Below are 26,828 nucleotides of genomic sequence, written 5' to 3' on the forward strand. Positions count from 1 at the left end.
TTAGTGGATGAATAGAATTTAATGATTAAAAGTATTGCAAAATGTACAGACACAGTACAGGGCCAAGTAACCCTGCTAAAACCACATTCACATCCTGTACAGTTAGTATTCTCTTCCTATAAACACATGATAAACACTTGCAATTTCAGCAGCCTTACTTGGGCCACAAAATATAATTCAATTGGTCCAACCATACATTTGGCTTTAAAAAAAATGGAATTGGACCATTAAACTAAATCAACTTTACACCAACAAAACAAGTGATAATACCTATGCATCTTTTTCATTTCTTATGAAAAGGCTGTCCCTAGTTCATGATATAGGCCTACAGTTCTGTGCCATATCAAAAGTAGTGTTCACTTCTCTCCCTCTGATCTCTGCCTGCGTATCAGGTCAGCATACAGCCCTCCTTTGCTCAGCAATTCCGCGTGAGTTCCAGCCTAGGAAGAGACAAGACAAAAACTATACAACCAAGCATTTGTAGTTAAATTGACATACATCATTACGTGTTGTGATGCTCTTTAAAAAACTTTACGATTATTACTTTAATGACAAGAAAACATGATTGGGAAAAGTGTCCAATGTCTGGAAAAAAACACCAAAGGGACAGAGGACAATAGACATCCCTCTCTTCCTTCAGTGCTTTAGCCGCTCCCTCACCTCTACAATGCGTCCATTGCTCATGACACAGATGAGGTCTGCCCTCTGGATGGTGCTGAGTCTGTGGGCGATGATGAGCACAGTGCGTCCTGTGGTGGCCCGGTCCAGAGCCTCTTGCACCACCCGCTCTGACTCTGCGTCCAGTGCACTGGTGGCCTCGTCCAGGACCAGGATGCTGGGGTTCTTGATCAGGGCGCGGGCAATGGCAATACGCTGCTTCTGGCCCCCTGACATAGTCACTCCTCGCTCACCTGTGTGTCCACAGAGGTACAATATTCAGTAAAAGCACTTATTGTAATGCAATTAGTACTACTTATGTTAAAAAGTATTTAAGTACATTTGATTTGAATATGTGTGTCTGGGATTTATTAGAGTGGTATAGACTAGTAATAAATCAGAGGATGTTAGAACTGGGCCATTCACAAAAAAATATGTTTTTTTTCTCAAATATGTGCTGTCACTTACCAACCACAGTGTTGTATCCATCTGGAAAGCCTGTGATAAAGCGGTGGGCGTTGGCCTGCTTGGCAGCATTGATGACCTCAGCATCAGTGGCCTCCGGCTTTCCAAAGCGAATGTTCTCCATCACGGAGGAGCCAAACAGCACAGGCTCCTACACGCAGGGGTGGGTTCTGAATTGTTAATAACAAAGTAACATTGCTATCACTGTTATTATGGCAAAAATTACACAAGAAGGCTGTGTCTTACGGAGGACAATAACCAAATCTGAAGCAGTTCTGAAAGAAGATCCTAGAACATCCTTATGCACTAGAAAACAGAATGATTATTCTAGAACATTTACCTGATTGATAAATCCAATGACTTGTCCTCTGAGCCAGGATGGATCCAGTGTCCGGATATCCAGACCATCCAACATGATCACACCACTGCTGGGGTCATAGAAACGCTCCAACAAGGAGGCCACTGTGGACTTCCCTGCAGTGCAGGAGAACCATAACTGACACATCATTTTCATAAATATTTCATTATGTTTATGTAATCAGACTAATTGAGAACTTGTATCCATGGAAACGCATGGAACATTACCTCCTCCGGACTCTCCAACGATTGCGACAGTCTTACAGGGGGGGATGATGAGGTTGAAGTTCTTTAGGATCCGTTGGCCAGGTCTCGTTGGGTAACTGTGGAAAAACAAATACAAAAAATGTCACTTACTGATATATATAATTTGTATGTGTTTGTGTGTGTCTTTTTGTTAATTTTGTCTTTCTGATGTGGTCATGCCTGAAAGTAATGTTCATGAAGTCCACCCGTCCTGTCAGAGATTTGTAAGGAATGCGGCCTCCTCCCGAAAGTGGAATGGTAGGCTCCAAAGACAGGTACTCAAAAACACGGGCCCCAGAGCTGAGGCCTCTGACCATCTGCAAAACATGGTAGGTTCTAATTTCTTATTGCCATATCAACTGATCACCTTGTGAAACCTGAAACTACATTGATAGCAATGTATTTCTGACTTCTTCTATACGTCAAGTCTTTACTCACTTGGCCAAACAGGATAGAGATGCTGGCCAAAGACCTAAGAAAAATAACCGAAGGAAAGGTCAAATCCAATTTGTTATTCACCTAACGTTCATTGAACACTTCCATTTGATAATGCAAGCATTTGGCACGTTACAGTGTGAGAGATTAGCTTAAGTGTTATCTTTGCTAACAACAAATATTTTACCTCTGCACCGTCTGTGAAGCCACCAGGAAAGACATGAGGTCACCTGGAGACATTTCATCACCTGCCATCAATGACCCACCAGCAAAGATGGTGCCTAAAACAATGCCTGCAAGAAAAGGAACCATGTAACAGATAAGCAATGGCATACTTAAATAAATAGCAAGTTCAATCCACTATTCATGATAAAAGGAACTCACAGTTCAGGACGATATTTGACATTCCTTGGAAAACAGCTATCCCTGAGCCTAGAGATTCATTCATCTCGCATGATTTGTCCACTTCCCAGGCATATAACCTGCAAAACACAGACAAATAGTTACATTCTTTCACACAATCCCTCTAATAAGGGGTGAAATTAGGAATGCTTTGAAAGACAATTGTGACTTTATTATAAGGCAGGTCTGATAATATTGTCTGATCTGGACTATAATAGACTGTCACTCACTGCATCTCTCGCTCCTCCATGGCGAAGGCTTTCACTGTCCTCACATTGCCAATGGCCTCGTCTGCCACCCCTGTTGCTTTCGACACCTACACACCCACAACAATACACTGTATATCAGTCTAGACACAGACAGACACCAATGCTCAGCACACACCATTCTCCATGCTGTAGTTCTGATAAACTCAGTAGAATGCTTTCTCAGTTGACACTTATCTATTTCTTTAATGCGTTTCAGATAGTGAATGAGTCAGAATGAGTGATGATGTCACCTGTTCCTGAGCCAATCGGGACAGCCTGCGAAGGAATGAGCCAATCAGAGCTCCTGCCCCCACCAGACAGGGAAGTATCACCACTGTCATACCAGTGAGTTTAGGGGAGATGACATAGAGGGACACGAAACAGCCAACCGTCTGTGTTACACTCCGCAGGCCCTGTAGATATGAGTAATTGAGGCAATATCATTAGATTTCGATCTTGTGAACTGTCTCTAGATGGGAGCAACAGCTAATTAATAAATTATACTGAAAAGTTATGGCAATATGTAATAGGTTAGTGCATAGGGAACCACAATGGAAATAAGCTTTATTGTGTTTTTATCCTAGATAATTTTGAATGCATGTTGTCTTCGGCTGGAGCAGCCTACTACTTTTAATTATCCAATAAATTCATATGTACGCAGCCATACCTGAGAGACGACCAGTTTGAAGGAAGACTTGAACTCCTGAATATCAGCAGTCAAACGGTTCACCAGCATGCCAGTTTTGTTGGAATCAAAGAAGGCTACATCTTGCCTGAAACAAAAATGCCAAGTCTTGTGTTAGCAAGAGTAAAAGTTGGACAGTGGATAGCAGGTCTAGTGACATCTAGTCAGTCACTCTACTCTCTGTCTTGGAACTGGTCTATTCTACCTCTTGTTGCTTTCAATATATATTACTGCAACTGGGTGTATACCTGAGTAAAGATTGGAAAAGAGTCTTTCTCATGTCTGCTGCTACTCGCTCCCCTACCCTGGAAAGCAGGATGATGTAACCAGTCGTGAGCAGACCCTGAAGCCAGGAAAGAGATTTCATGACCATATTGTTTTTCTATGTATTCCACAGAAGTAGATTTTTCAATCTACATTTAAATTAAATCATTGACAATGACTTTTTTGACAAACAACTTACTTGGAGACCATACAATCCCAGCAACTTCAGAGCAGGTCCCCTCATCTCTCTCATGTAATTCCCAGTATGTTCTCTCATGTAGCGTGCCACTATGTTCACCAGATCGCCCAACATCAGGGGAATTTGAATATTCAAGATGGCAGCACCAAAAGCAAGCTGAAAAAAAAACATGATTGGTCTGAAATATCTCAGCATTCCAATACAATTAAAACACCACTGGAGTTTAGCCAACATGTTACTGTCTAAACAGTAGATTGTCCAGTAGTGTTAAGTTATGTTGCTCACCACAACAGCACCAAGAAGGGCAAAAAGCTGGGGTTTGACAAACTCCCACAGGATATGCCAGTCAAACTCAGGCTCAGTTTCTTTGGCTTGAAGCTCTAGTAGAACATTGTTATTCACATCTGCCTGGCAATATGCTACACTACCAAGTACTCGAGCAGAGATGGTGAGAACCACTGGCCCTAAAATGAACTTCAGGGCCCCCCCTGGTGGTTTTGACATCCAGCAGGCAGATTGGCGAACTGCTGCTTGAGCCAGACCCCAGATACGCCCAGCAGCATTACTTGGCTGTCCAGAGGAGTTGCCTGCATTGGCCAATTGTGTTGTGTATAGCCGTGATCTGAAACGAAAACAAAACAAACAAACAATATAACAAGCTGTACTGTTTGTAGTGTGATCTGTATTATACAAGTTTGAGAGACATGGACAACATGAGCTTAACAACTAATAATGACTATGTGGTGGGCTTTTCACTCAATGTATTGTTAAAATTGTGACAAAAAAAAGTTACAAAAGGCATGACACTTCTGGATGGTCCATTCCATTAAAATCACTTTACTGAACAGTGAACAACACTACTTACAACTTTGGGACAGAGCTGAACTAATATTGTTTTCATAAGGAATCATATTAGCTAGTGCAAAGTCTAAGGTCTGTAACTATAGTAGCTGTCTGATCAGCTGACTACCGGCATTAGCCAACTAGAACGTTGTCCTACCGTGGCTGTCTCCATAAACCTTGTGTTCTATTCAAATGCGAGTAGAGGGGGCGCAACGGTGCAGTTGTGCTGACTCTATTACAAAGTAAGTGAAACATATTTAGACGTTTTCACGGAAATCTAACAAAATTCAAAGAATCTGAGCGCTTAACTCAGAAGGGTACAAGGAACAACATGTAGGCTGCCATGTTGACACTATCCCAGAATGCATCTCATTGGCACAGTAAATGGGATCATGTTTAATGTCAATAACAAAACACGCATTTTGATCGCTAAAAACAATGTTAAAAGGCTACAACATGAATCTTTATTCATTATCATTGGCAAGGATTATCTCTGTCATTGGGAAAAAAAAGAAAAAAAAGACACTCGTCTCGCGGAAGTGACGATCGTTAAAATTAAGTGACGTCAAATTGTGTTTTGTTGACATATGTTTGTGAAAGACAAAACAGTGGAAGCCCACGAATGATCTCTAGCTATTTAGCTGGCCAGCTACTGTTAGTTAGGTTGTTAGCAACCATTAATATCTATTAGTTAAATATATATTATTGGTTATTCCAATAGCTCGACAAATAACGTTGAAGTCCAGGCCATTTGAATTTAGAATTCTGCGAATGGACCGTGAAGGGAACAATAACGTTAATAGCAGTACATCAAGGCAAGGATAAACGAGTAACGTTAACTGACTGGCAAGCAAGAAAAGAAGCTGATCGAGGTAAGAACAGTTAGCTACCTTGCTAGATAGTTAGCTACTTGGTAGTTTGTTGCTGCCTTTGTTGGTGTTAGGTAACGTTAACCATTCAACGTCACATTGTAATGCTACGTATCTAACTAACGTTAACTAGCATAATAGCTACAGTAGCAAGCTGTCCCCAGCTGTCTGATTTCGCTTTAGCGAATGTTAGCTAACTAACGTTAGTTATCTGTAAAATGACTGGTTGGTTGTTGACAACAAGTAACCAACATAACACAATATTTAGTCAATCTAACTAACGTTAGCTATGTAACGTTATGCCTATTTCTGTTAGCTAGCCAACGTTACCTGTCACACTGTCGTGAACACGACTGCTAGCTAACGTTAGCACGTTAGATTCCAAGAAAGGCAAGAATGCATAGAAAACCAAATAGACCAGATATTTTAAATCTAACGTTACACTTACTTGGTTATCTAACTCTCCAGTTGAATGTTGTTGACAGCGCATCTTGCTGTGAATTGTCTCACACAGCTGACATCATCTATGTAGTGTGTGTTCACTGTGTCTGACACTCGTCGTTGATGAATGTTGCTCTTTCCAATCCACACCACAATAACACTGTGTGTGTTCCCAACTTGCCTACTAGAGGAGGAACAGTGGAGAATGTGAAGGACAATGGCGAACTTTGAAGCTTACCAGGAGTACCAGCGGATTGATGACTTTGAGGAGGACTCACCTCCCGGGGAGGAGGACCTATTAGTGCATGTGCCAGAGGGCCTGAGTGGTACTGTACTGGTTATATTATAACTTAATATATATTGTTCTATCAGGGATAGACATAAAGGCTATGTTATGGTATAATATGATTTGGTGTGATAATGTGATTCCTTGTAATGAATGACACAGTACTACTATTTCCTATAAGCCCAGGCTCTAGATTCACTGAAAGTTGTTGTTTTCTTCAAATCATACCTGATTACTACTGTTATTGCTGTTTTGTTGAACAAACGTAATGGTTTCATGAAGTCTCAATGTTACTTTTATTCCCACCCCTAATTTGCAGACTCATGGCACCATATCAAGAATCTGGACAACTTCTTTACAAGAATATCCTTTTAAGACATGTTTGTGATAAACATGTTTCTCTGGCAATATACAGTACCAGTCAAAAGTTTGGACACCTACTCATCAAGGGTTTTTCTTTGTTTCAAAAATGTTTTACGTTGTAGAATAATAGTGAAGAGATCAAAACTATGAAATGACACATGGAATACTGTAGTAAACAAAAAAGTGCTAAACAAATCCAAATATATTTTAGATTCTTCAAAGTAGCCACCCTTTACTTTGATGACAGCTTTGCACACTCTTGGTATTCTCTCAGCCTGCTTCACCTGGAATGCTTTTCCAACAGTCTTGAAGGAGTTCCCACATACTTGTTGGCTGCTTTTCCTTCACTCTGCAGTCAACGTCATCCCAAACCATCTTAGTTGGGTTGAGGTCAGGTGATTGTGGAGGCCAGGTCATCTGATGCAGTGTAACAGTTTAGCTTCCATCCCTCTCCTTGCTCCTACCTGGGCTCGAACCAGGGACCCTCTGCACACATCGACAACAGCCACCCTCAAAGCATGATTACCCATCGCTCCACAAAAGCCGCAGCCCTTGCGGAGCAAGGGGAACAACTACTTCAAGGTCTCAGTGCGATTGACGTCACCGATTGAAAAGCTATTAGCGCACTCCCTGCTAACTAGCTAGCCATTTCACATCGGTTACAGCAGCACTCCATCAATCTCCTTCTTGGTCAAATAGCCCTTACACAGCGTGAATATGTATTGGGTCATTGTCCTGTTGAAAAACAAATGATAGTCCTACTATGTGTAAACCAGATGGGATGGTGTATCGCAGCAGAATGCTGTGGTAGCCATGCTGGTTACGTGTGCCTTGAATTCTAAACAAGTTACAGACAGTGTCACCTGCAAAGCACCATCACTTCTCCTCGTCCATGCTTCACGGTGGTAACAACACATGTGGAGATCGTCCGTTCACCTACTCTGCATCTCACAAAGACATGGCGGTTGCAACCAAAATTCTCAAATTTGGACTCATCAGACCAAAGGACAGATTTCCAACGGTCTAATGTCCATTGCTTGTGTTTTTTGGCCCAAGCAAGTCTCTTCTTCTTATTGGTGTCCTTTAGTAGTGGTTTCTTCACAGCACTTCGACCATGAAGGCCTGATTCATGCAGTCTCCTCTGAACATCTGATGTTGAGATGTGTCTGTTACTTGAACTTTGTCAAGCATTTATTTGGGCGGCATTTTCGGAGGCTGGTAAGTCTAATGAAATTATCTTCCGCAGCAGAGGTAACTCTGGGTGTTCCTCATGAAAGCCAGTTTCACAGCGCTTGATGGTTTTTGCAACTGCACTTGAGAAACTTTCAAAGTTCTTGACATACCTTCATGTCTTAAAGTAATGATGGACTGTCATGTCTCTTTGCTTATTTGAGCTGTTCTTGCCATAATATGGACTTGGTCTTTTACCAAATAGGGCTATCTTCTGTATACCACCCCTACCTTGTCACAATACAACTGATTGGCTCAAACCCATTAAGAAGGAAAGAAATTCCACAAACTAACTTTTAACAAGGCACAGCTGTTAATTGAAACACATTCCAGGTGACTACCTCATGAAGCTGGTTGAGAGAATGCCAAGAGTGCAAGCTGTCATCAAGTCAAAGGGTACTTTGAAGAATCTTAAATATCAAATATATTTAGAATTTTTTGGTTTCTACATGATTCCATATATGTTAAGTCATAGTTTTGATGTCTTCACTATTATTCTACAATGTAGAATAGTCAAATTAAAGAAAAACCCTTGAATGAGTAGGTGTATCCAAAGTTTTGACTGGTATTGTGTATTGTAGCTTATTGTTATGTAAATAAGCATTACTTTCAGTATGATGTTTAAAATTGCGGCTTTATCATGTCTGTTATCATTATTATCACCTAACAATCTAATTTAGGAAGGAGCCATTTTAAACACCGCTTTGACATGAATATGATTCTGACAGTACGATGTGGCTGTAAATAAATGCAACTCGTGATGCACAGTGACTTTAAATAAGAGACTTGCCTCAGGAGAACGACTTTCAATTATGTGTGTCCTTCCAGAACGTCCTCTGTACTTTAATGATATTGATGCCATACTGGTTCACTTTACGTTGCTTTGTTGTGGTTTTGTTTCTCTGTAATGGATGTATTAAGTCTACTTTAAAAAAAACTACATCACGGTTATTATTTGATTAGCCATCAACGATTACTTCAAGAGTGGTTGTTTTGTAGGCTATGACAAAAAATAAACACTTGACTCTGTTTTCCTTAACTCAAATTTCCACATCTATCAGTTTCATCAGAAAAATGGCTTTGCTTGTATGATGTTATCAGAGTTCTTTGAACTTTTGTAAGTATATCCATTTATTTACCAACCTTATGTTAATCTAAGATTGTTTCAACTTTTAAGACAATATTCAAAGTTTATATCGGCTAATGTTTAACCCCAACATCTCAAACTCCTTATTGCAGTCAGTTCCTGTTTGTGGTCACTTTCACAACATTCCTCTTCAACTGTGTGGAGTATGATATACTGTTTGCCAACCGGGCAGTGAACCACACAGGACCTGGCCAGAACCCCCTGGACAGGAACAAGGTCTCTCTGCCTGATGCCATCCTACCAAGCCAGCAGTGCACTGAGAGGTAGGTCAATCAGCATTGGCTTAATAGATGGATTGGTAGCCTATATAGGCATGGATGGCTATAAGAATATGTAGTTGAGGTAGAAATAGTTGTCCTTGTTGCCAGTTCAGGTTTATTGTTTTTGTACATGATCCCTCAGAAACAAATCTGAGTGCTTGACTGCATAGATAAATTGGGTGGTTTTCTTACCACTACAACGCCTCTCCCCCATGTGACCTACTTGTTATGTGTATTTACTGACAAGTATGTGTAACTGATAGATGCCCACACACACTACTTGTTAATGTTTTTACATTTATGTCAATTGTAAAGTATTTTGTCTGTAATGTCTTATTCGTTTTATGTCGGACCTCAGTAAGACTAGCTGTCACTAATGGGGATCCCAAAATCACTGCTAATGCCAGAATGTAAATCCTTCTTCATGACATTGGGTATTTTATTCTCTTGTGACTAGACAGAATTATACCAGGGTCTATACGTCTCAGAGCCTGCAGAACTTCATCAGGCCTGAAAAGGGCATTTCCAGCTAAATGTAATGATGACCAGTAATTCTGAGGCTAATGTTTGCTTATTGGGTTGTGTCAGATGAAGTTTTACTGTAAGACATGCTCACAATCATAGAGATACACTGTGGAGCGCAGAGCTCTGGCCTACTTTCACATTGCCTGTGGGTTATACTTCCACTCAGAACATTATGATGAAGAAATCATTTTCTTGTTTATCAGAGATGCTAATTGCGATATGAGCTCTTTTGAGTGGTGAAGTCTTATCATTGTGGTTTTCTATTATCTAATTGGAAGTTGACATTAATTTAATTAATTTGGAGTGCTATTGGCATGTAAGTCTAATTGTGTTCAATGGACTGAGGGAGGGCTGCTGTTTTAATTAAATTTGATCCAAAGTTATTTTAGTTAGCCTTGTGTGCTGTGAACTAGGTGAACCCTTGTGTTGAAGAGCTTAGTTAGTTAGACCTACAGAGCAAAGGCTTTGGTAGTCATGACTTCTCTGTCAAAGACAAATCTGAAATATAAATTAAGTTCCCTGCAACTACATTTGAATAGTTTATTTCAAAATACTAAATCATCCGCATAGCCTCGGCCTGAAACTTGGAAACACGAGGCAAGTTGCAACACCGTCACCCTGTAGTTGATGACAGGTTCTTGAAGCAGGTTATTTGTGTATCAGTGCACTGTGTTCAGAGTAATACCAGGGAAAACATTGTAATGGATAGCCCCTACATGGTAAGTCTCACACAGGGACAGCTCACTGAGTCGCTGAAAGGAGTCACTCTTGAGGTCTGGGCAGGCAGTCTGTGGACCCCATGACACACCCAAGCTCTGCTGCTAGACCCAGTCCCCTCCACAGCCACCACAGCCACATTTCTTTCCAAGATGGATAAACAAGCTTTCCTGTTTTCATATCATTAATCTGGTTCTGCACACAAACACAATCTTAGGCTGCCCCCCCCGAATCCCTTCTCTAAGAACCCTCCATGACTGAATGGGTGTTTAGACGGAAGATGATGACACACCACTGCTAGGAATTCTAATCGAGGAACAGCATGTCCCATCATTTAAAACCACAGACTTTGCCTGCTCTCCCATCCTCTCCCTAACTCCTCTCTATTTTGAATTGGTCTGGAAATGAAAAAGATGTCACACAAATTCGAAAGTAGCCTAACTTTGTCACGTTGTTTGTTTTAGTTTTTCAAACTTCCAAATTAAACTCCTGAATGTATGTTTATGTTCATTGTTCATTCTCCTGAATATGTTTACCAGGGTGGTTACCTAGATCAGGGGTTCCCAAACTTCCAGCATTAGGGAACACCCCCCCCACTAATGATGCACTAATGAACAATATACATTACACTATAAGGTTGGTTCAGGTCACCTGTGAGGAGTCTTAAACTAACAGATTTATAAGGCTCCTTTACTCTCATTTGTAGATAGTTAGTTATGGTCATACATCAATGGTGCAAATAAATAATTTTGACCTTCTATGCATGGCCTGCATCATCATCCAAAGGGGTATAGTAGTAGGTGCCAGGTGCACCTGTTTGACTGTGTCAAGAACTGCAACGCTGCTGGGTTTTTCACGCTCAACAGTTTCCCTTGTGTATCAGGAATGGTCCATCACCCAAAGGACATCCAGCCAACTTGACACAACTGTGAGAAGCATTGGAGTCAACATGGGCCAGCATCCCTGTGGGACGCTTTCAACACCTTTTAGAGTCCACGCCTCGACGAATTGAGGCTGTTCTGAGGGCAAAAGAGGGGTGCAACTCAATATTAGGAAGGTGTTCCTAATGTTTTATACCCTCTATACACATGCATTTTCCATTCATTGAAATTAACCTTTAATGTCAAACAGAGATTAAAAATATGAATTATTTCATCCCTTCTTTTCCCCAGGATCCAGGAGAACAGTTTGATCATCTTCCTGCTCATCATGGCGACCATCTTCTGGGTCTACCGGATGATCAAGGTCTTCTGCAACATCCTCAGCTACTGGGAGATACGCCAGTTCTACATCAAAGCACTGAAGATCAGCATGGTAAGGCTTTTTTATATGTCCACTGGACATAAGGGGTTTCAGTGACCAGGAATAACGCATTAAGGGATAATTTACCCTATTTTACGTTTGATCCTAGAGTCTCATGAAACAGTGGTATGCTGATTTTTCAGACCATTTTAGCTTACTGTAGTTGTCAGTTTTCTTGGAATCCATTGGTTTCAAAAGATATAAAGAAAAATGTTTGTTATACCCACCCAGCTTACCTGCAAGTAGGTGTCCCTCATATCAGGGTACAAAGTCTGAACACCTTTGACCTCTCCCCTTTCCAGGACGAGCTGTGTAACTTCACATGGCAGGAGGTCCAGGACCGTCTGATCAGCCTGCAGCGGGAGCAGCAGATGTGTATCCACAAGAAGGAGCTAACTGAGCTGGACATCTACCACCGCATCCTGCGATTCAAGAACTACATGGTGGCCATGGTCAATAAGTCACTGTTACCTGTACAGCTTCAGCTCCCCCTTCTGGGAAACCTGGTGTTCCTCACCCAGGGCCTCAAGTACAACTTTGAGCTTATTCTCTTCTGGGGTCCGGGGTCGCTGTTCCAGAACAAATGGAACCTGCACCCCAAGTACAAGCGAGCAGGGAACCGTCTGGAGCTGGCCCAGCAGCTGAGCCGGGTCATTCTTCTACTAGGCGTGGCCAACCTGCTCCTCTGCCCCTTCATCCTGGTGTGGCAGGTGCTCTACGCCTTCTTCAGCTACACCGAGATCATCAGGAGGGAGCCAGGGAGTCTGGGAGCACGCCGCTGGTCTATGTTCGGCCGCCTCTACCTGCGCCACTTCAATGAGCTGGACCACGAGCTGCACGGCAGGCTAGGCCGCGGCTACAAGCCCATCTCCAAGTACATGAACTCGTTCACCTCGCCGCTCCTCACCGTGCTGGCCAAGAACGTGGCGTTCTTCTCGGGCTCGGTGCTGGCCGTGCTCATCGCACTGACCGTGTATGATGAGGATGTCTTGACCGTGCAGCACATCCTGACCGCCATCACTGTGCTGGGAGTGGTTATCACCATCACCAGGTAAGCCAGGGGACAGGGGGAATGGTGACCTGTCGGGATGATCTTGCAGTGATTTGTGGCTGTGTATCATTTGAAAAATGCGTTCCTTACCCCTTCCCATTGCAGAGTTGGTATGCAACACCTCCACCTTGATTCCACCATATTGTTGTCACCCCACCAGTTCTAACAGACAGTAATGAGCGAGGGAGCAGAAGGAAACGTCTTTGTTAGAGAATATTTCAGCCTATGTTAAACCCCAGACATACCAGTCTGTCCATAATCCATATAATATGTTGTGTGAAATAGAGAGATGATGTCTGTGAATATGCCCTCCTCCTAGGTCCTTCATCCCAGACGAACACATGGTGTGGTGCCCGGAGCAGCTGCTGCAGTGTGTGCTTGCTCACATCCACTACATGCCAGACCACTGGAGGGGCAACGCCAACAAGAGCGAGACCCGGGACGAGGTGGCACAGCTGTTCCAGTACAAAGCGGTGGGTGAGAAGGGCCAGACAGTAAATAGAGACTGCTCATTGGCTGCAGCTTAGATAGAATGGAACTACTGAACTAATTCAGAGTGTTCAAAACAGTAGGAACACCTTCCTAATATTAAGTTGCAGCCCTTTTGCCCTCAGAACATCCTCAATTCGTCGAGGCATGGACTACAAGATGTCGAAAGCATTCCACAGGGATGCTGGCCCATGTTGACTCCAATGCTTCCCACTATTGTCAAGTTGGCTGGATGTCCTTTGGGTAGTGGACCATTTTTGATTCACACGGGAAACTGTTGAGCGTGAAAAACCGAGCAGCGTTAAAGTTCTTTACACCAACAGGTGCCTGGCACCTACTACCATACACTGTTCAAAAGCACTTAAATCTTTTGTCTTACCCATTCACCTTCTGAATGGCACTAATACACAATCCATGTCTCAATGCTTAAAAATCCTTCTTTAACCTGTCTCCTCCCCTTCATATACACTGATTGAAGTGGATTTAACAAGTGACATCTATAAGGAATCATAGCTTTCACCTGGATTCAGCTGGTCAGTGTATGACTTTATGACATACGATCTGAAATTGAGATGCTCTTGTAACTAGGGCTGTTGCGGTGGCCGTATTACCGCCACACTGGTAGTCATGAGACATGAAGGTAGTCAAATTCCACATGACCGTTTAGTCACGGTAATTAGGCTTCTCCAAGCTCTGATTCTGCTGCTGGTCATTAGTAGCCTACCAAACTTGGTAACTGTCACTCTGGCATCAATGCAAATGTAATCAAAAATCGAATCAAACACTTCGTGAGAGCTCATATTGTGCAATATTTCTATAGGCTATGCAATTGTGGAAGAAAACAGTGATGGCCGCTAATAAAAATAGGAGGATCCTATTAGCTTTCTATAGGCTAAGCCTACTATATTTCTCAACTTTCCTAATATTAAGCTCATTGCTTCTCTTTAAAACTGGAATATAGCCTACCTGGCTGGCATGAAAATGAACCATGGGAAAAAGCATCCTCCATTCGCTATTTAAGTACATAGATGACATGTCTTTTTCCCCGCTGCCCCTGTTTCGATACATGTGCATGATAATGGTCTCTTCTAAATCAAAACAAATGTCACCTATATATTATTTAGTATACACTACTGGTCAACCGTTTTAGAACACCCACTCATTCAAGGGTTTTTCTTTGCTTTTTACTATTTTCTATATTGTAGAATAATTGTGAAGACATCAAAACTATGAAATAACACATGTAGTAATCAAAATCAAAATATATTTAATATTTGAGATTCTTTTAGCCACCCTTTGCCTTTGACAGCTTTGCACACTTGGCATTCTCTCAACCAGCTTCACCTGGAATGCTTTTCCAACAGTCTTGAAGGTGTTCCCACATATGCTGAGCACTTGTTGGCTGCTTTTCCTTCACTCTGCAGTCCCACTCATCCCAAACCATTTCAATTTGGTTGAGGTCGGGTGATTGTGGAGGCCAGGTCATCTGATGCAGCACTCATCATTCTTCTTCTTGGTAAAATAGCCTTTAGACAGCCTGGAGGTGTGTTGGGTCATGGTCCTGTTGAAAAACAAATGATAGTCCCACTAAGCCCAAACCAGGTGGGATGGTGTATCGCTGCAGAATGCTGTGGTAGCCGTGCTGGTTAACTGCCTTGAATGCTAAATAAATCAGACAGTGTCACCAGCAAAGCACCACCACACCGTAACACCTCCTCCTCCATGCTTTACAGTGAGAAATATACATGCAGAGATTGTCCACCTACTCTGTGTCTCTCAAAGACACGGCGGTTGGAACCAACATTCTCAAATTTGGCCCAAGCAAGTCTCTTTTTATTATTGGTGTCCTTAAGTAGTGGTTTCTTTGCAGCAATTTGACCATGAAGGCCTGATTCACACAGTCTCCTCTGAACAGTTGATGTTGAGATATCTGTTTTTATTTAACCTTTATTTAACTAGGCAAGTCCTGTCTTCTAAATTAACTAGTGTAGCCCATAGCCATTTGGCATAACCACATCAGGACCTAACTTTTAATTTTTATTTAAACTTTATTTAACCAGGAAGGGCTCATTGAGATTTAAAAATCTATTTTTCAAGAGCGTCCTGGCCAAGATAGGCAGCACCAAGTCATTACAAAAATTACAGACAAACAACATGAAAAACTACAAGTAATCTAGTAAAAACCATAGAATTCACAAGAGTATATCAAAATCAAAAACAGCAGTATTGAGGATAAGTTTCAATTGACACAATGAATGTTGAACAGTATAAAAAGCAGTTTGCAAGTTCTAGAATGCTTTTGTAAGAGACGAGACACAACAGTAAATAACAGTATCATCAGCATAAAAATGAAGTTGCGCATTTTGGACATTTTTGTCTAAATAATGTATATAAATAGTGAATAAGAGAGGACCAAGTACAGAGCCTTGGGGCACACCATTAAAGACAGACAATTTAACAGACATAAGCCCATCAAATTGAGTGCACTGAGTTTTATCAGACAGATAGTTAGCAAACCATGCAACTGCATGCTCTGAAAGACCTACACTCGACAATCTCTGCCTTAGTATAGCATGATCAACTGTATCAAAAGCCTTAGAGAGATCAATAAAAAGTGAAACACAGTGCTGCTTTTTGTCAATGGCTTCAGTGATATCATTTAAATCCTTCATGGCTGATGTAATTGTGCTATGCTTCTTCCTGAAGCCCGATTGGTACATTGATAAAATAGAGTTAGTAAATAAAAACTCTTTTAGCTGTTCATTCACAAGGGTTTCAAGTATTTTCACCAGGGGTGACAGCTTTGAGATTGGCCTATAATTATTTAAAAGAGTTGGATCTCCCCCTTTTAAAAGTGGTAGGACAAATGCTGATTTCCAGATTTTCGGAAGTTCATTACATTCCAGGGTTAGATTGAACAGTTATGTAAGTGGTTCAGCTATGAAATCAGCTGCCAGATTTCTCTTACGAATAAAATGTGGGTTTGTCTTAGGAACCTTAGTATTTCTAACAGAAACAACAGCACAATGGTCACTTAAACCTTTACAAAAAACACCAACCGCAGAATATTTATGTGGAACATTTGTCAATATCAAGTCAATAAGGGTAGATTTATCTGGGCATTTAACATTTGGGCGAGTGATTGAGTTAATCAATTGGGTAAGATTCATAGAATTACAAAACATTTTTAAATCATCAGACACCGGCTTTAACCAACACCAGTTGAGATCACCAATCAAGATCATTTCACTGCAAAGAAGTTTAGACAAGAATGCATCACCGAGAGCAGAGGGGGGTCTATAACAGCCAATCACAGTTATAGAGAGACCCTTTGAAACCTCAATATTCAAAGCAAGAAATTCCAACTGTTTACAAATAGTTTCAGACTTTGCCACACTTACAGGGAATTTAGTTTTTACATATATAGCCACACCCCACCTTTCTTAACTTGATCAGTGCGATAAACATTGTAACCACTTATACAAATATCCTTATCAAAAACAGACTTGCTGAGCCAGGTTTCAGAAAACACAATTACATCAGCATCAGTTGATTTAGCCCAAATCCTAACCCCATCAATTTTTGACAACAGGCTGCGTACATTTAAATGAAAAATACCAAAACCAGATCTTGATTTAAAATCAGAGGGGGTTTGGAGACATTGCATATCAGGGCCAGGGTTAGGTTGCACGTTACCTGATATCAACAAAAGAAGAATAACTAGGCACCTATGTTTAATACCTTGCACGGCTTCTCTTTTTTAAGAGACCTAATCCAAGTGAATTCTACAAGGGAGTTTCCAGACAATACAAAACAGTAATTTAAAACCATTAGACTTTGGTAGTGACACAAATTCGTACTGTTCACATCATATCACAAATACATAGGCACTTGGACGAGTGGACTGAGTGAAAAAGAGCGAGTTACTGCAGACAAAATGTCTAATGGACAGGAGAGCACATTGTCAGATGTACTCACCCAGAGACAATGTTCGTTTTCTCCAGAGTTCAGTAAAGTCAGTGCACAAAGCAATACCACGAGAATTGTCATTTTCTCTGACAAATGTCAAAAATAGAGGCCAACAAAGGTAAGGGGAGAGAGGGACAGCGTGTATGTATGAGTCTGAATGTGAGTGTTTGCGCATGTGAGTAGATTGGGTGTTGAGGTCGATTGAGAGAACGGGTTGGGGATTGTTGAGCTGCCACTGACATCCAGATGAAGAGCAAAAAGGGGCAGCTTGGACGAGACACTCCGCGGATGAAGGAGGAACTCAGGCCAGCCAGGCGAAGAGCACAAAGGAGCAGCTTGGACGAGACACTCCGCAGATGAAGGAGGAACTCAGGCCAGCCAGGCGAAGAGCACAAAGGAGCAGCTTGGACGAGACACTCCGCGGATGAAGGAGGAACTCAGGCCAGCCAGGCGAAGAGCACAAAGGAGCAGCTTGGACGAGACACTCCGCGGATGAAGGAGGAACTCAGGCCAGCCAGGCGAAGAGCACAAAGGAGCAGCTTGGACGAGACACTCCGCGGATGAAGGAGGAACTCAGGCCAGCCAGGCGAAGAGCACAAAGGAGCAGCTTGGACGAGACACTCCGCGGATGAAGGAGGAACTCAGGCCAGCCAGGCGAAGAGCACAAAGGAGCAGCTTGGACGAGACACTCCGCGGATGAAGGAGGAACTCAGGCCAGCCAGGCGAAGAGCACAAAGGAGCAGCTTGGACGAGACACTCCGCGGATGAAGGAGGAACTCAGGCCAGCCAGGCGAAGAGCACAAAGGAGCAGCTTGGACGAGACACTCCGCGGATGAAGGAGGAACTCAGGCCAGCCAGGCGAAGAGCACAAAGGAGCAGCTTGGACGAGACACTCCGCGGATGAAGGAGGAACTCAGGCCAGCCAGGCGAAGAGCACAAAGGAGCAGCTTGGACGAGACACTCCGCGGATGAAGGAGGAACTCAGGCCAGCCAGGCGAAGAGCACAAAGGAGCAGCTTGGACGAGACACTCCGCGGATGAAGGAGGAACTCAGGCCAGCCAGGCGAAGAGCACAAAGGAACAGCTTGGACGAGACACTCCGCGGATGAAGGAGGAACTCAGGCCAGCCAGGCGAAGAGCACAAAGGAGCAGCTTGGACGAGACACTCCGCGGATGAAGGAGGAACTCAGGCCAGCCAGGCGAAGAGCACAAAGGAGCAGCTTGGACGAGACACTCCGCGGATGAAGGAGGAACTCAGGCCAGCCAGGCGAAGAGCACAAAGGAGCAGCTTGGACGAGACACTCCGCGGATGAAGGAGGAACTCAGGCCAGCCAGGCGAAGAGCACAAAGGAGCAGCTTGGACGAGACACTCCGCAGATGAAGGAGGAACTCAGGCCAGCCAGAGATAGGGTTACTTTGGTCAACTTCAAGTAATGAAGTGCCAAGTTGAGGAGGACCTGTGATCTTTACACCAGCAAAAACAAAAACGTTTGCACTACACAACAAGGAAGTTACTCAACCATAAATAAATAGGTTATTAGTAGGTTAAAATGTACTAGTCACAGACAAACGACTTGACATCGTGCCATCTTGGATTTGCCGCAAAACATAAGGACAACTCCCGAGTATGCTCTGCTTTTCTTCTGAAATATACTTTATTTTTGAAATATCATGTTTCTTTAGACCTGTCTAAAATAAATAATATATTTATTGTGAAGGTGTAGACTGTATTACATGGATTTATTATACTTTTTTTAATGGTGTGGAAGCCAGGAGATGCTAAATATGTTTATGTTAATTTATGGTCAATTACCGTGAGACCAACAGTTATTTGCTTGACAATCACCGGCTGACTAAATTTCGTGACCACCACAGCCCTACTTGTAACACACATGTAAGGGTTTGCTCAACATTTGATCAATGCCTAAACAAGTGCTTTAATTGTATTAACTTATTCTTGTACACTCCAATTCATATGACCTCACCATAATATTGTATGTCACTTTCCACACAGGAACTATTTCATTTTATGCCACTTTAATCATTTGTTTGGGAGACACAATGGAAAGTATTCAGAGTATTCAGACTTGCTTAACTTTCAGACTTGCTTAACTTAAAGTGCTTAACTTTACTCGCAACTCTCTCATTAACAATCAGTGAATGACATAGGCTATTGTAAAAAATTCAATTTAAGGGTGCAGATCTCAAGTCTGAATAGCGCCAAAGCCTCATTCAGTATTGTCTGTCTTTGTGTCTGTTTAGCTGTTTATCCTGGAGGAGCTGCTGAGCCCCATCGTCACGCCCTTCATTCTCATCTTCCTCCTGAGGAACAAGTCCCTGGACATCATCGACTTCTTCAGGAACTTCACTGTGGAGGTAGTTGGGGTCGGAGACATCTGCTCCTTCGCACAGATGGACATCCGTCGTCATGGAAACCCTCTGGTTAGTGCCTGTAATTTAGGGTATGGGAAAGGGACTTTGATATGGAAAGTATTGTCATTACTTTGTTGAAATGAAGATTCTCACTGCTGATTTTAGGTCAGTGATCACCAGGTCATCATTATTGCATCAGAAATGAATGTGAATGCGTCCTCTCCTGATATTAGTCACTTATGCATAGTTATTGTTATTTTTTGTTGTTGTTGTTATTTACCCTCTTTTTCTCCATAATTCCATTATATCCAATTGCCATCCAATTACTATCTTGTCTCATCACTGCAACTCCCCAACGGGATCAAGAGAGGTGAAAGTCGAGTTATGCTTCCTTCAAAACATGACCCGCCAAGCTGCACTTCTTAACACCCGCTCGCTTAACCCAGAAGCCAGCTACACCAATGTGTCAGAGGAAACACCTTTCAACTGACGACTGAAGTAAAACTGCAGGTGCCCGGCACGCAGTCACTCGAGCGCAATGAGCCAAGTAAAGCCCAACGGCCAAACCCTCCCCTAACCCGGACGACGCTGGGCCAGTTGTGCGCCGTCCTATGGGAGTCCCGATCACGGCCGGTTGTGACACAACCTGGAATGGAACCCCAGGCTATAGTGATGCCACAACACTGCGATGCAAAGGCCTAGACCGCTGCACCACTCGGGAGGCCGCAGAATTATTTTTTTTCAATTTTGCATTGTTCCAGTGAGTAATTATCACACGTTGTCTGTTTCAGTGGATGTCTGAGGGCCAGACGGAGGCATCTGTGTACCAGCAGGCTGAGAACGGCAAGACTGAGCTGTCTCTGATGCACTTCACCATCAAGAACCCCCGTTGGCAGCCCCCCCAGGAGAGCTCAGTGTTCATCAGCCATCTGAAGGAGAAGGTGCACCAGGACGCCCAGGGAGGACCCCCCACCCAGCTGCTGCTCTCTGAGGCCCCGCTCTGCTCCTCACTGCTCTCTAACGGGTCCGGCAATGAAGTTAGTAACTACAGTAACTCCCCACTACACCCACATCCTCATCCAGCTAATTCATTGTCAGTCACAGTTAGTACACAGGTAGATTTTTGCCTCAACACTATAACGGCAACCAGACTCTGCTAGTCATTCAACTGTTTCATCCAACAATGATGTCAATGTATTGCAATTTGTCTAAGGTTTGTTATTGGATTACAGTATGTTGAGTTATATCTTGACAATTTGCTTGTATACTGCCCCCTGGGTTATGTTCTCCTGTCCAGCCTGACAACCTATTGGCAAGTGTCCTGGCCCACCCTGTGCTGACCGCGTCAGGCCTACCAGGCCGCTTCGTTCCTCCCAGCACGGCTGCCTCTGCCGCCGCCAGCGTCCTGGCCTCGCTATCCAGCTCCCACTCTCAGCTCCCCCACGCCAGCCGCTCCCGCTCGCATGTCCATCTGCCTTCCACCCACCCCGACAGCACCATGTACTGCAGTGACCGCACCATCATCGACAGGTAGGTAGACCGACACCATGCTCTGCAAACACAACACTGTTGTCTAGGTTCATCCATAATGCAAAAGTGTTGATTGATTTGATACAGTACCTGCTTGTCGAAGGTGCATTATTGATTGAATATGAGGTTAGTTCATAGTCTGTGAATTAAGTGATGTACTTAGATGTTTTTTTTAGACTTGCTGATAATAGCTTGTTTTTATTTCCTCAGCATGTCAGGGAGTGATTCTCGAATGAAGAGCACTACATTGCTATCAGAGTTTGCCTCGGCTGAGATGAGTCTCCATGCTATTTACATGCATGAGGTAGGTAACCTCGAAGAGGTGGCCTCAGGGTCCTTCTTTTCATTTACCTTTCTACACGCACACACACACCGAGTGTGTGACGTGTGTTCCACTCTGTCCTTAGGTCCACCAACAGAACTCACTCCCCCACCAGAGGACATTCGGCCAGTGGCAGAACCCAGTGCCAATGAGAGAGCTAAGCAGCAACGCTGGTACGAAACAGCCATTAATCTGTTTTTACTTACATAAGATCTTGGCTAATGTCAGATGGAGCGTGTTTGGTAGTTGATAGTTTTTAGCTTATGACATCCAGTTGTCCAACTGTCTATGCTCCGACCCTCTATCTACGCAATCAGGTTCTCAGACGCACAGCGTCCACACAGCAGTCAGCCTGTCTAATATGCCCACCCCGTTGCGTCTGGGAGGCTGGACGGAGGAAGAGGAGGGGGATGCAGAGGAAGAGGAAATCCTCAACAGTGGGTCGACTCCTAAACAGGACTCTAGGAGTAGCTATTGAAGTGCCTTAAATAAATGGGTTTGTTCCATCACATCTCTATTTCCTACACACGGACACTCCTCCATAATCTATAGGCTAATATTGTCAGAAAATGATATTTTATCTAGTACTACTCTTTTTGCTTTTCTTAAATGTGCAATATGTAGAAATAGCCCTGCCTTTTCCTGTTTTCTAAAATTCTAAAATGTTCGCCAGATTTCAGTTTGTGACATCAAGCAAATATAGAGAATTGTTGTACCATCTAAACCACTGTGAAATATCTTTATAGCCAAAAATATTTAATATCTTTATAGCCAAAAATATGAAATGGCTTTATAACCCAAAATATTTTTCAGCTGTTTGAAGCTGATCCGAAAGTAAAAGAAGCAAAAATTCAACTTGTGGAGGGGAAACAGAAATATTGCACATATAATGGATATACTGCTTATCAGACTTGCTTTCAATGACTAAAATGTCTGTCTGAAAACAGTCGGGTCATACACAATTACATTATGGACCTTTAAAAAATATATATCCCACAAGAGATGTGTGGCTGACTGTCTTTTCTCTTCTTTTGCAGTGTTTACACTTTCCTTTCTGGATGAACATTGTGGCCTTAGATGATCTTTTTGGAGTATAGGATAGATAGGACCTTTATGACGTCACACAGCACAGGCAGCTGGGGAACTCATTGGATAACCACTGTCTCCATGCCTCTACTCCTATCACATCAGGAGGTTTTGTCGTCAGGGAAACCAACTGTATGTCTTCCGTCCCTCTCCATGTCATATTTTGTTATAGAATGTATTTACATCGCTCATAGAGGTGTGTGTGTGTGTGCGCTTTGGGACTCTGGGAAAGAGTGGCATGCACAGCTAGGACACTTGCAAGGCAGGTTTGAGCATGGTACGCAGCAAAACCTGTCACACTTTTTGTTGCATATTCATGTTTTTTTTAATATATATATATAAGTTTGATTTGTGCATTTGGGAGGTTTACAATATGGGTCTGCGTTCACTTTCTCATGGTGGAAATGGTGTCTTTCCTGGTGCTGAAGAGACTATGGAGTGAAGGTGTATCATACTAGCTGCCTGACCATTTTCACTATATGAGGAAAGTTAAGTGCAAAATTCTACATTGGCATATTTGGCCCTTACTTATTGCTTGACATTTGTAAATACACTTTAGCGTCTTACCTCTATATGAATATTTAAGTTTTGTTGTTTTTAGTCCTTGGGGCAGTTTTAATCCTTGGGGAAGATGGAAAAGTACTGAAAACAGTGACATGAAGCAGGCTGCAACTATACTACTGCTACTACAGATAGGACCCCACTAGAAAATATGACAAAAGCCTACAGATGCGCTAGATTAATTAACCACAATTGTAAACAGGATAAAATCTCATTAAAAGCTGCTGTCTGATTTAAATGGGCCTAATATTATTCTCTTTCTTTAAAATCCTGGGTGACTCTAAGACAGGATTCAACATATAATAACTTGATTATTTTGTATCAAAGTATCTTCCATGTACAGTCTCCACTGGCAACAGGGGTGTTATACTTGACAAAGGTACATACATCAAGATTACATATTTGCAGAGGCAGTAACTACATTGTTGTGGGTAGGTATGAGAATAAGCTATGGAGGGTTGCATATTATGTACAGTAAATCAAGAAGTGTTGTTGTATACATTGATTTTGCATGTACTGCTCAACATTTTGTTTACAAAACACTTTCCCCTATGTACACACAATTGAACTTTATTATTATTTTGCAGTTACAGCAATCAGATCTTGAGGGTTAAACCTGTTGGTTTTCTGTTCTACCTGATAGTTAATTGCACTCACTTGGTGTCCACGGTCTAAATTAGTCCCTGATTAGAGGGTACAATGAAAAAATGCAGTGGAACTAACTTTGAAATCCAGAGTTGAGATTGAGGGTTATAGAGGATGATGTGAGCTGGCCAATCAGCGGTCTACTCACATTAATATTTTTAATGATCGGTATACACCCACACCATTCTGTTGTTGGGGTATGCCCACACCATTCTGTTGTTGGGGTATGCCCACATCATTCCAACACAGAATAGCATTCTTTTTATAAAAATAATTTTACATTATTCATTCAAAAACTGTGGAAGGAAGACAACTATTTCACTCATATTGTAATTCATTTAATGTCATATTTCATAGAAATCTGGTAACTGGACAGTTACTTTAATATATTTCATTTAGTATTTATTGTTGAAAAATAATCTTTCTAGTAAATACATTCATACCAAATATGATTGGGATCTAATGTTAATAACGGAATGTCTTAACAGAAGTCTTGAAGGCACCCATGTAAATCTAACTTGTTTTCCTTAATGTCTCATACAACATTGAACAAAACTGATTTTAAAAATATATATTTTTGTTGAATTGCCTTTGACAAAACATATTTGGATATGCAACTTTGAAATGAAACAATCCTTCATGTTGCTGGTTTCATCAGTACAGTACAACTCAAAGGAGAGCCAACTTGTCTGCATGTAAATGCTGAATGTAACCCAGCCATCATCCCTAGAAATACGTGGCATGATGTATCATTGGTACTGTAGCCAGAACAGTTCATTGAAACATTACATTAAAGCTCCATTACTGCTACTGTATCCATGTCCCACTGATACAATAACCTACTCCACACCTATATGTAATCTCTGTATCCTCCAACATTTGAGTCATTTAGCAGCTGCTCTTATCCAGAGCGACTTACAGTAGTGAGTGTATACATGTTTGTTTTGGTCCCCCGGTGGGAATCAAACCCACAACCCTGGCATTGCAAGCACCATGCTCTACCAAATGAACCAAACAGGACCACTATTGTAAGACTAGAGAGTATATGTGTTTGATGACTTTTTCCCTTCATTTAGTTTTTTTCATTTGTGTTTTGAAGTGGTGTGGATGTAGACATCAACCTAACTATGCTAAGCTAACGTTGACTCAAGTTTTGCACTGATTGAAAATGAAAATTATATTGATAGAGACCTGCATCAAACTATATTTTCGATCAAGCCGAGGTCTCAAAGGAACAGTGAGTGGAACTCCCTTCCTGAATGGCCTCTCTCACTATATATAATAACCATATGTAGGATTGTTATCATCCATACAGTGGGCCTATCACAGACCTGGTTGTTGTTACCTCTGGTCAGCAAAAGTTCACCAATTAGTGGGGAATGTCTGTCAATGTTTTAAGTAACATTATAGGCCTAGTCAATGCCACATATGGTATTGCTGTTGGTGTTCCATTTGTTTTACTGATGTAATGAGGGGAGACGTGGTAGTTCATGAGTCTTGCCAGTTTCCATAGCTAGATTGCACTGCCTCTCCCTATCTTTTTTGATTCGATTATTTAGCTTTATTTTGAGCAGTGCCTTAGGGTTAGCTTTAGTTCATATTAGAAACCATTGAAACCGTCAGAGCTCATTTTACTTTGTATTTTAGCAGCACATAATGTACAGTATTTCTTTTGGCAGGATTGTCATGTTTTGGCACCAAGTATACAGTGGGACTTGTATTCTAATATTGTTGATGAGTCCTGAGTAACATGAACTACAACAGACTGATATTTGACATCAAAGTAGTCATCACTTTCACCTGATGACAGAATTAATCTGATCAAAGTGTTTCGTTCTGTACTGTCTGCCTCCCCAGTCCAAAATAATCAGTTGGGGAGGGGAAATGTTCTATACCCTTTTCATTTATGTTTAATTATTATTTAATTCCATCCTTGAGGCTCCCCATTCAATATCATTTGCTTCTTATCCACTACAAACCAGTCCCCCCCCCAAAAAAACATGTTGACTGGTACAAGGTGCTACGTTTTCATATTCTTAGTGTTGAATAGATTTTGAGCCATCTATTCTTTGTTGCTTAGGTTTGTTCTTTTTGTTTGTTTTGTTTAATTTAAGAAACACTAGCTGAGAATGAACAATGCCAAAATAACTTGTTTTCAGCAAAGCTTTATCATACACATTGTATTTGTTTTCTGTAACTGAATAGGCAAAGGAATTCTTATTGTGTGTATTTAATCATTGAAGTGTGTCCCAAGATCTAATGTACTTGATTTGAAATAAAACATGTAATATACATTCTGTTCTATGCATTTCTTGAGTTTCCTTGGCAATGTTTGCATTGGAACAAACTTTTCAAATACTGTAGTATTCCTGCACTGCCATGAAACATTTAATAAATAATGCATTGCCCAGCCATTCTCTTTAAAAAAAATGTATTTTGCAGTTTATTAGTGTGATAAACAAACTGGACATAACTAGTAATAATTAACATTCAACAATTGGCATATAAGAATATGTGTATCAACTATTTTTAACTAAAACTAATTACAAACAATTCAGAAGGTAAGAAAACAAAGTTATTGGCAGCATTTTAGAAAAAGGCTAAATAAAAGTTGTTCAACCACCATAACTTGAAGTTCTTATTAAGTTTCTTTAACAGATCGGAGGAGTCATGGAGGTGCGATGGAGACACTTCTAGGGAGAAGAACTCTGCTGCCCCCCCCTGGAACCTTTGCTGCCCACCTTTAACCCTCAATTACTGCTTCTTATCTGAATCTTCTGTTGCAATCATGAAAAATCTGATTAAAATGTGTATAAATATAATTAGATAATTACAAGAAGTGCATGTTCACTTCATCAAGAA

General features: G+C 41.8%; 2 protein-coding genes across 5 annotated transcripts; one reads left to right on the forward strand and one right to left on the reverse strand.

The window, feature by feature from the left end:
* On the reverse strand, window positions 1-6,244 carry abcb8 (ATP-binding cassette, sub-family B (MDR/TAP), member 8). 3 transcript variants are annotated; one of them, XR_004206315.1, is made up of 16 exons: window positions 4,959-5,156; window positions 4,244-4,580; window positions 3,959-4,114; window positions 3,744-3,838; window positions 3,478-3,583; window positions 3,062-3,223; window positions 2,793-2,878; window positions 2,545-2,642; window positions 2,348-2,453; window positions 2,164-2,197; window positions 1,906-2,042; window positions 1,708-1,802; window positions 1,463-1,596; window positions 1,126-1,292; window positions 661-911; window positions 1-440 (listed from the first exon to the last, which is right to left on the reverse strand). XR_004206315.1 is itself a non-coding variant. In XM_031809827.1 (16 exons), the coding sequence occupies exons 2-16, from the start codon at window positions 4,460-4,462 to the stop codon at window positions 357-359; spliced, it is 1,911 nt and encodes a 636-aa protein (XP_031665687.1). In that variant the 5' UTR covers window positions 4,463-4,580; window positions 6,119-6,244; the 3' UTR covers window positions 1-356. The 3 variants fall into 3 exon arrangements, 2 of the variants coding, with proteins under 2 accessions (XP_031665687.1, XP_020322839.1); XM_031809827.1 differs by lacking the exon at window positions 4,959-5,156 and adding an exon at window positions 6,119-6,244 and having other exon boundaries at window positions 1,126-1,273; XM_020467250.2 differs by having other exon boundaries at window positions 1,126-1,273; window positions 4,959-5,167.
* Window positions 5,206-26,260, forward strand: LOC109875087 (autophagy-related protein 9A). Of its 2 annotated transcripts, XM_031809826.1 has the most exons (15): window positions 5,206-5,673; window positions 6,302-6,437; window positions 6,717-6,760; window positions 9,043-9,107; window positions 9,230-9,400; window positions 11,812-11,953; window positions 12,244-12,992; window positions 13,312-13,465; window positions 19,712-19,891; window positions 20,614-20,859; window positions 21,120-21,352; window positions 21,563-21,656; window positions 21,760-21,847; window positions 21,992-22,170; window positions 22,712-26,260. In XM_031809826.1, exons 2-14 carry the CDS (start codon window positions 6,329-6,331, stop codon window positions 22,150-22,152), a joined length of 2,436 nt encoding a protein of 811 aa, XP_031665686.1. In that variant the 5' UTR covers window positions 5,206-5,673; window positions 6,302-6,328; the 3' UTR covers window positions 22,153-22,170; window positions 22,712-26,260. The 2 variants fall into 2 exon arrangements, 1 of the variants encoding a protein (XP_031665686.1); XR_004206314.1 differs by having other exon boundaries at window positions 6,300-6,437; window positions 21,563-21,847.
* The last annotated feature ends 568 nt before the right edge of the window (window positions 26,261-26,828 follow it).

The sequence above is a fragment of the Oncorhynchus kisutch genome, linkage group LG30 (genome assembly GCF_002021735.2).
Source record: "Oncorhynchus kisutch isolate 150728-3 linkage group LG30, Okis_V2, whole genome shotgun sequence".
NCBI classification, from domain to species: Eukaryota; Metazoa; Chordata; class Actinopteri; order Salmoniformes; family Salmonidae; genus Oncorhynchus; species Oncorhynchus kisutch.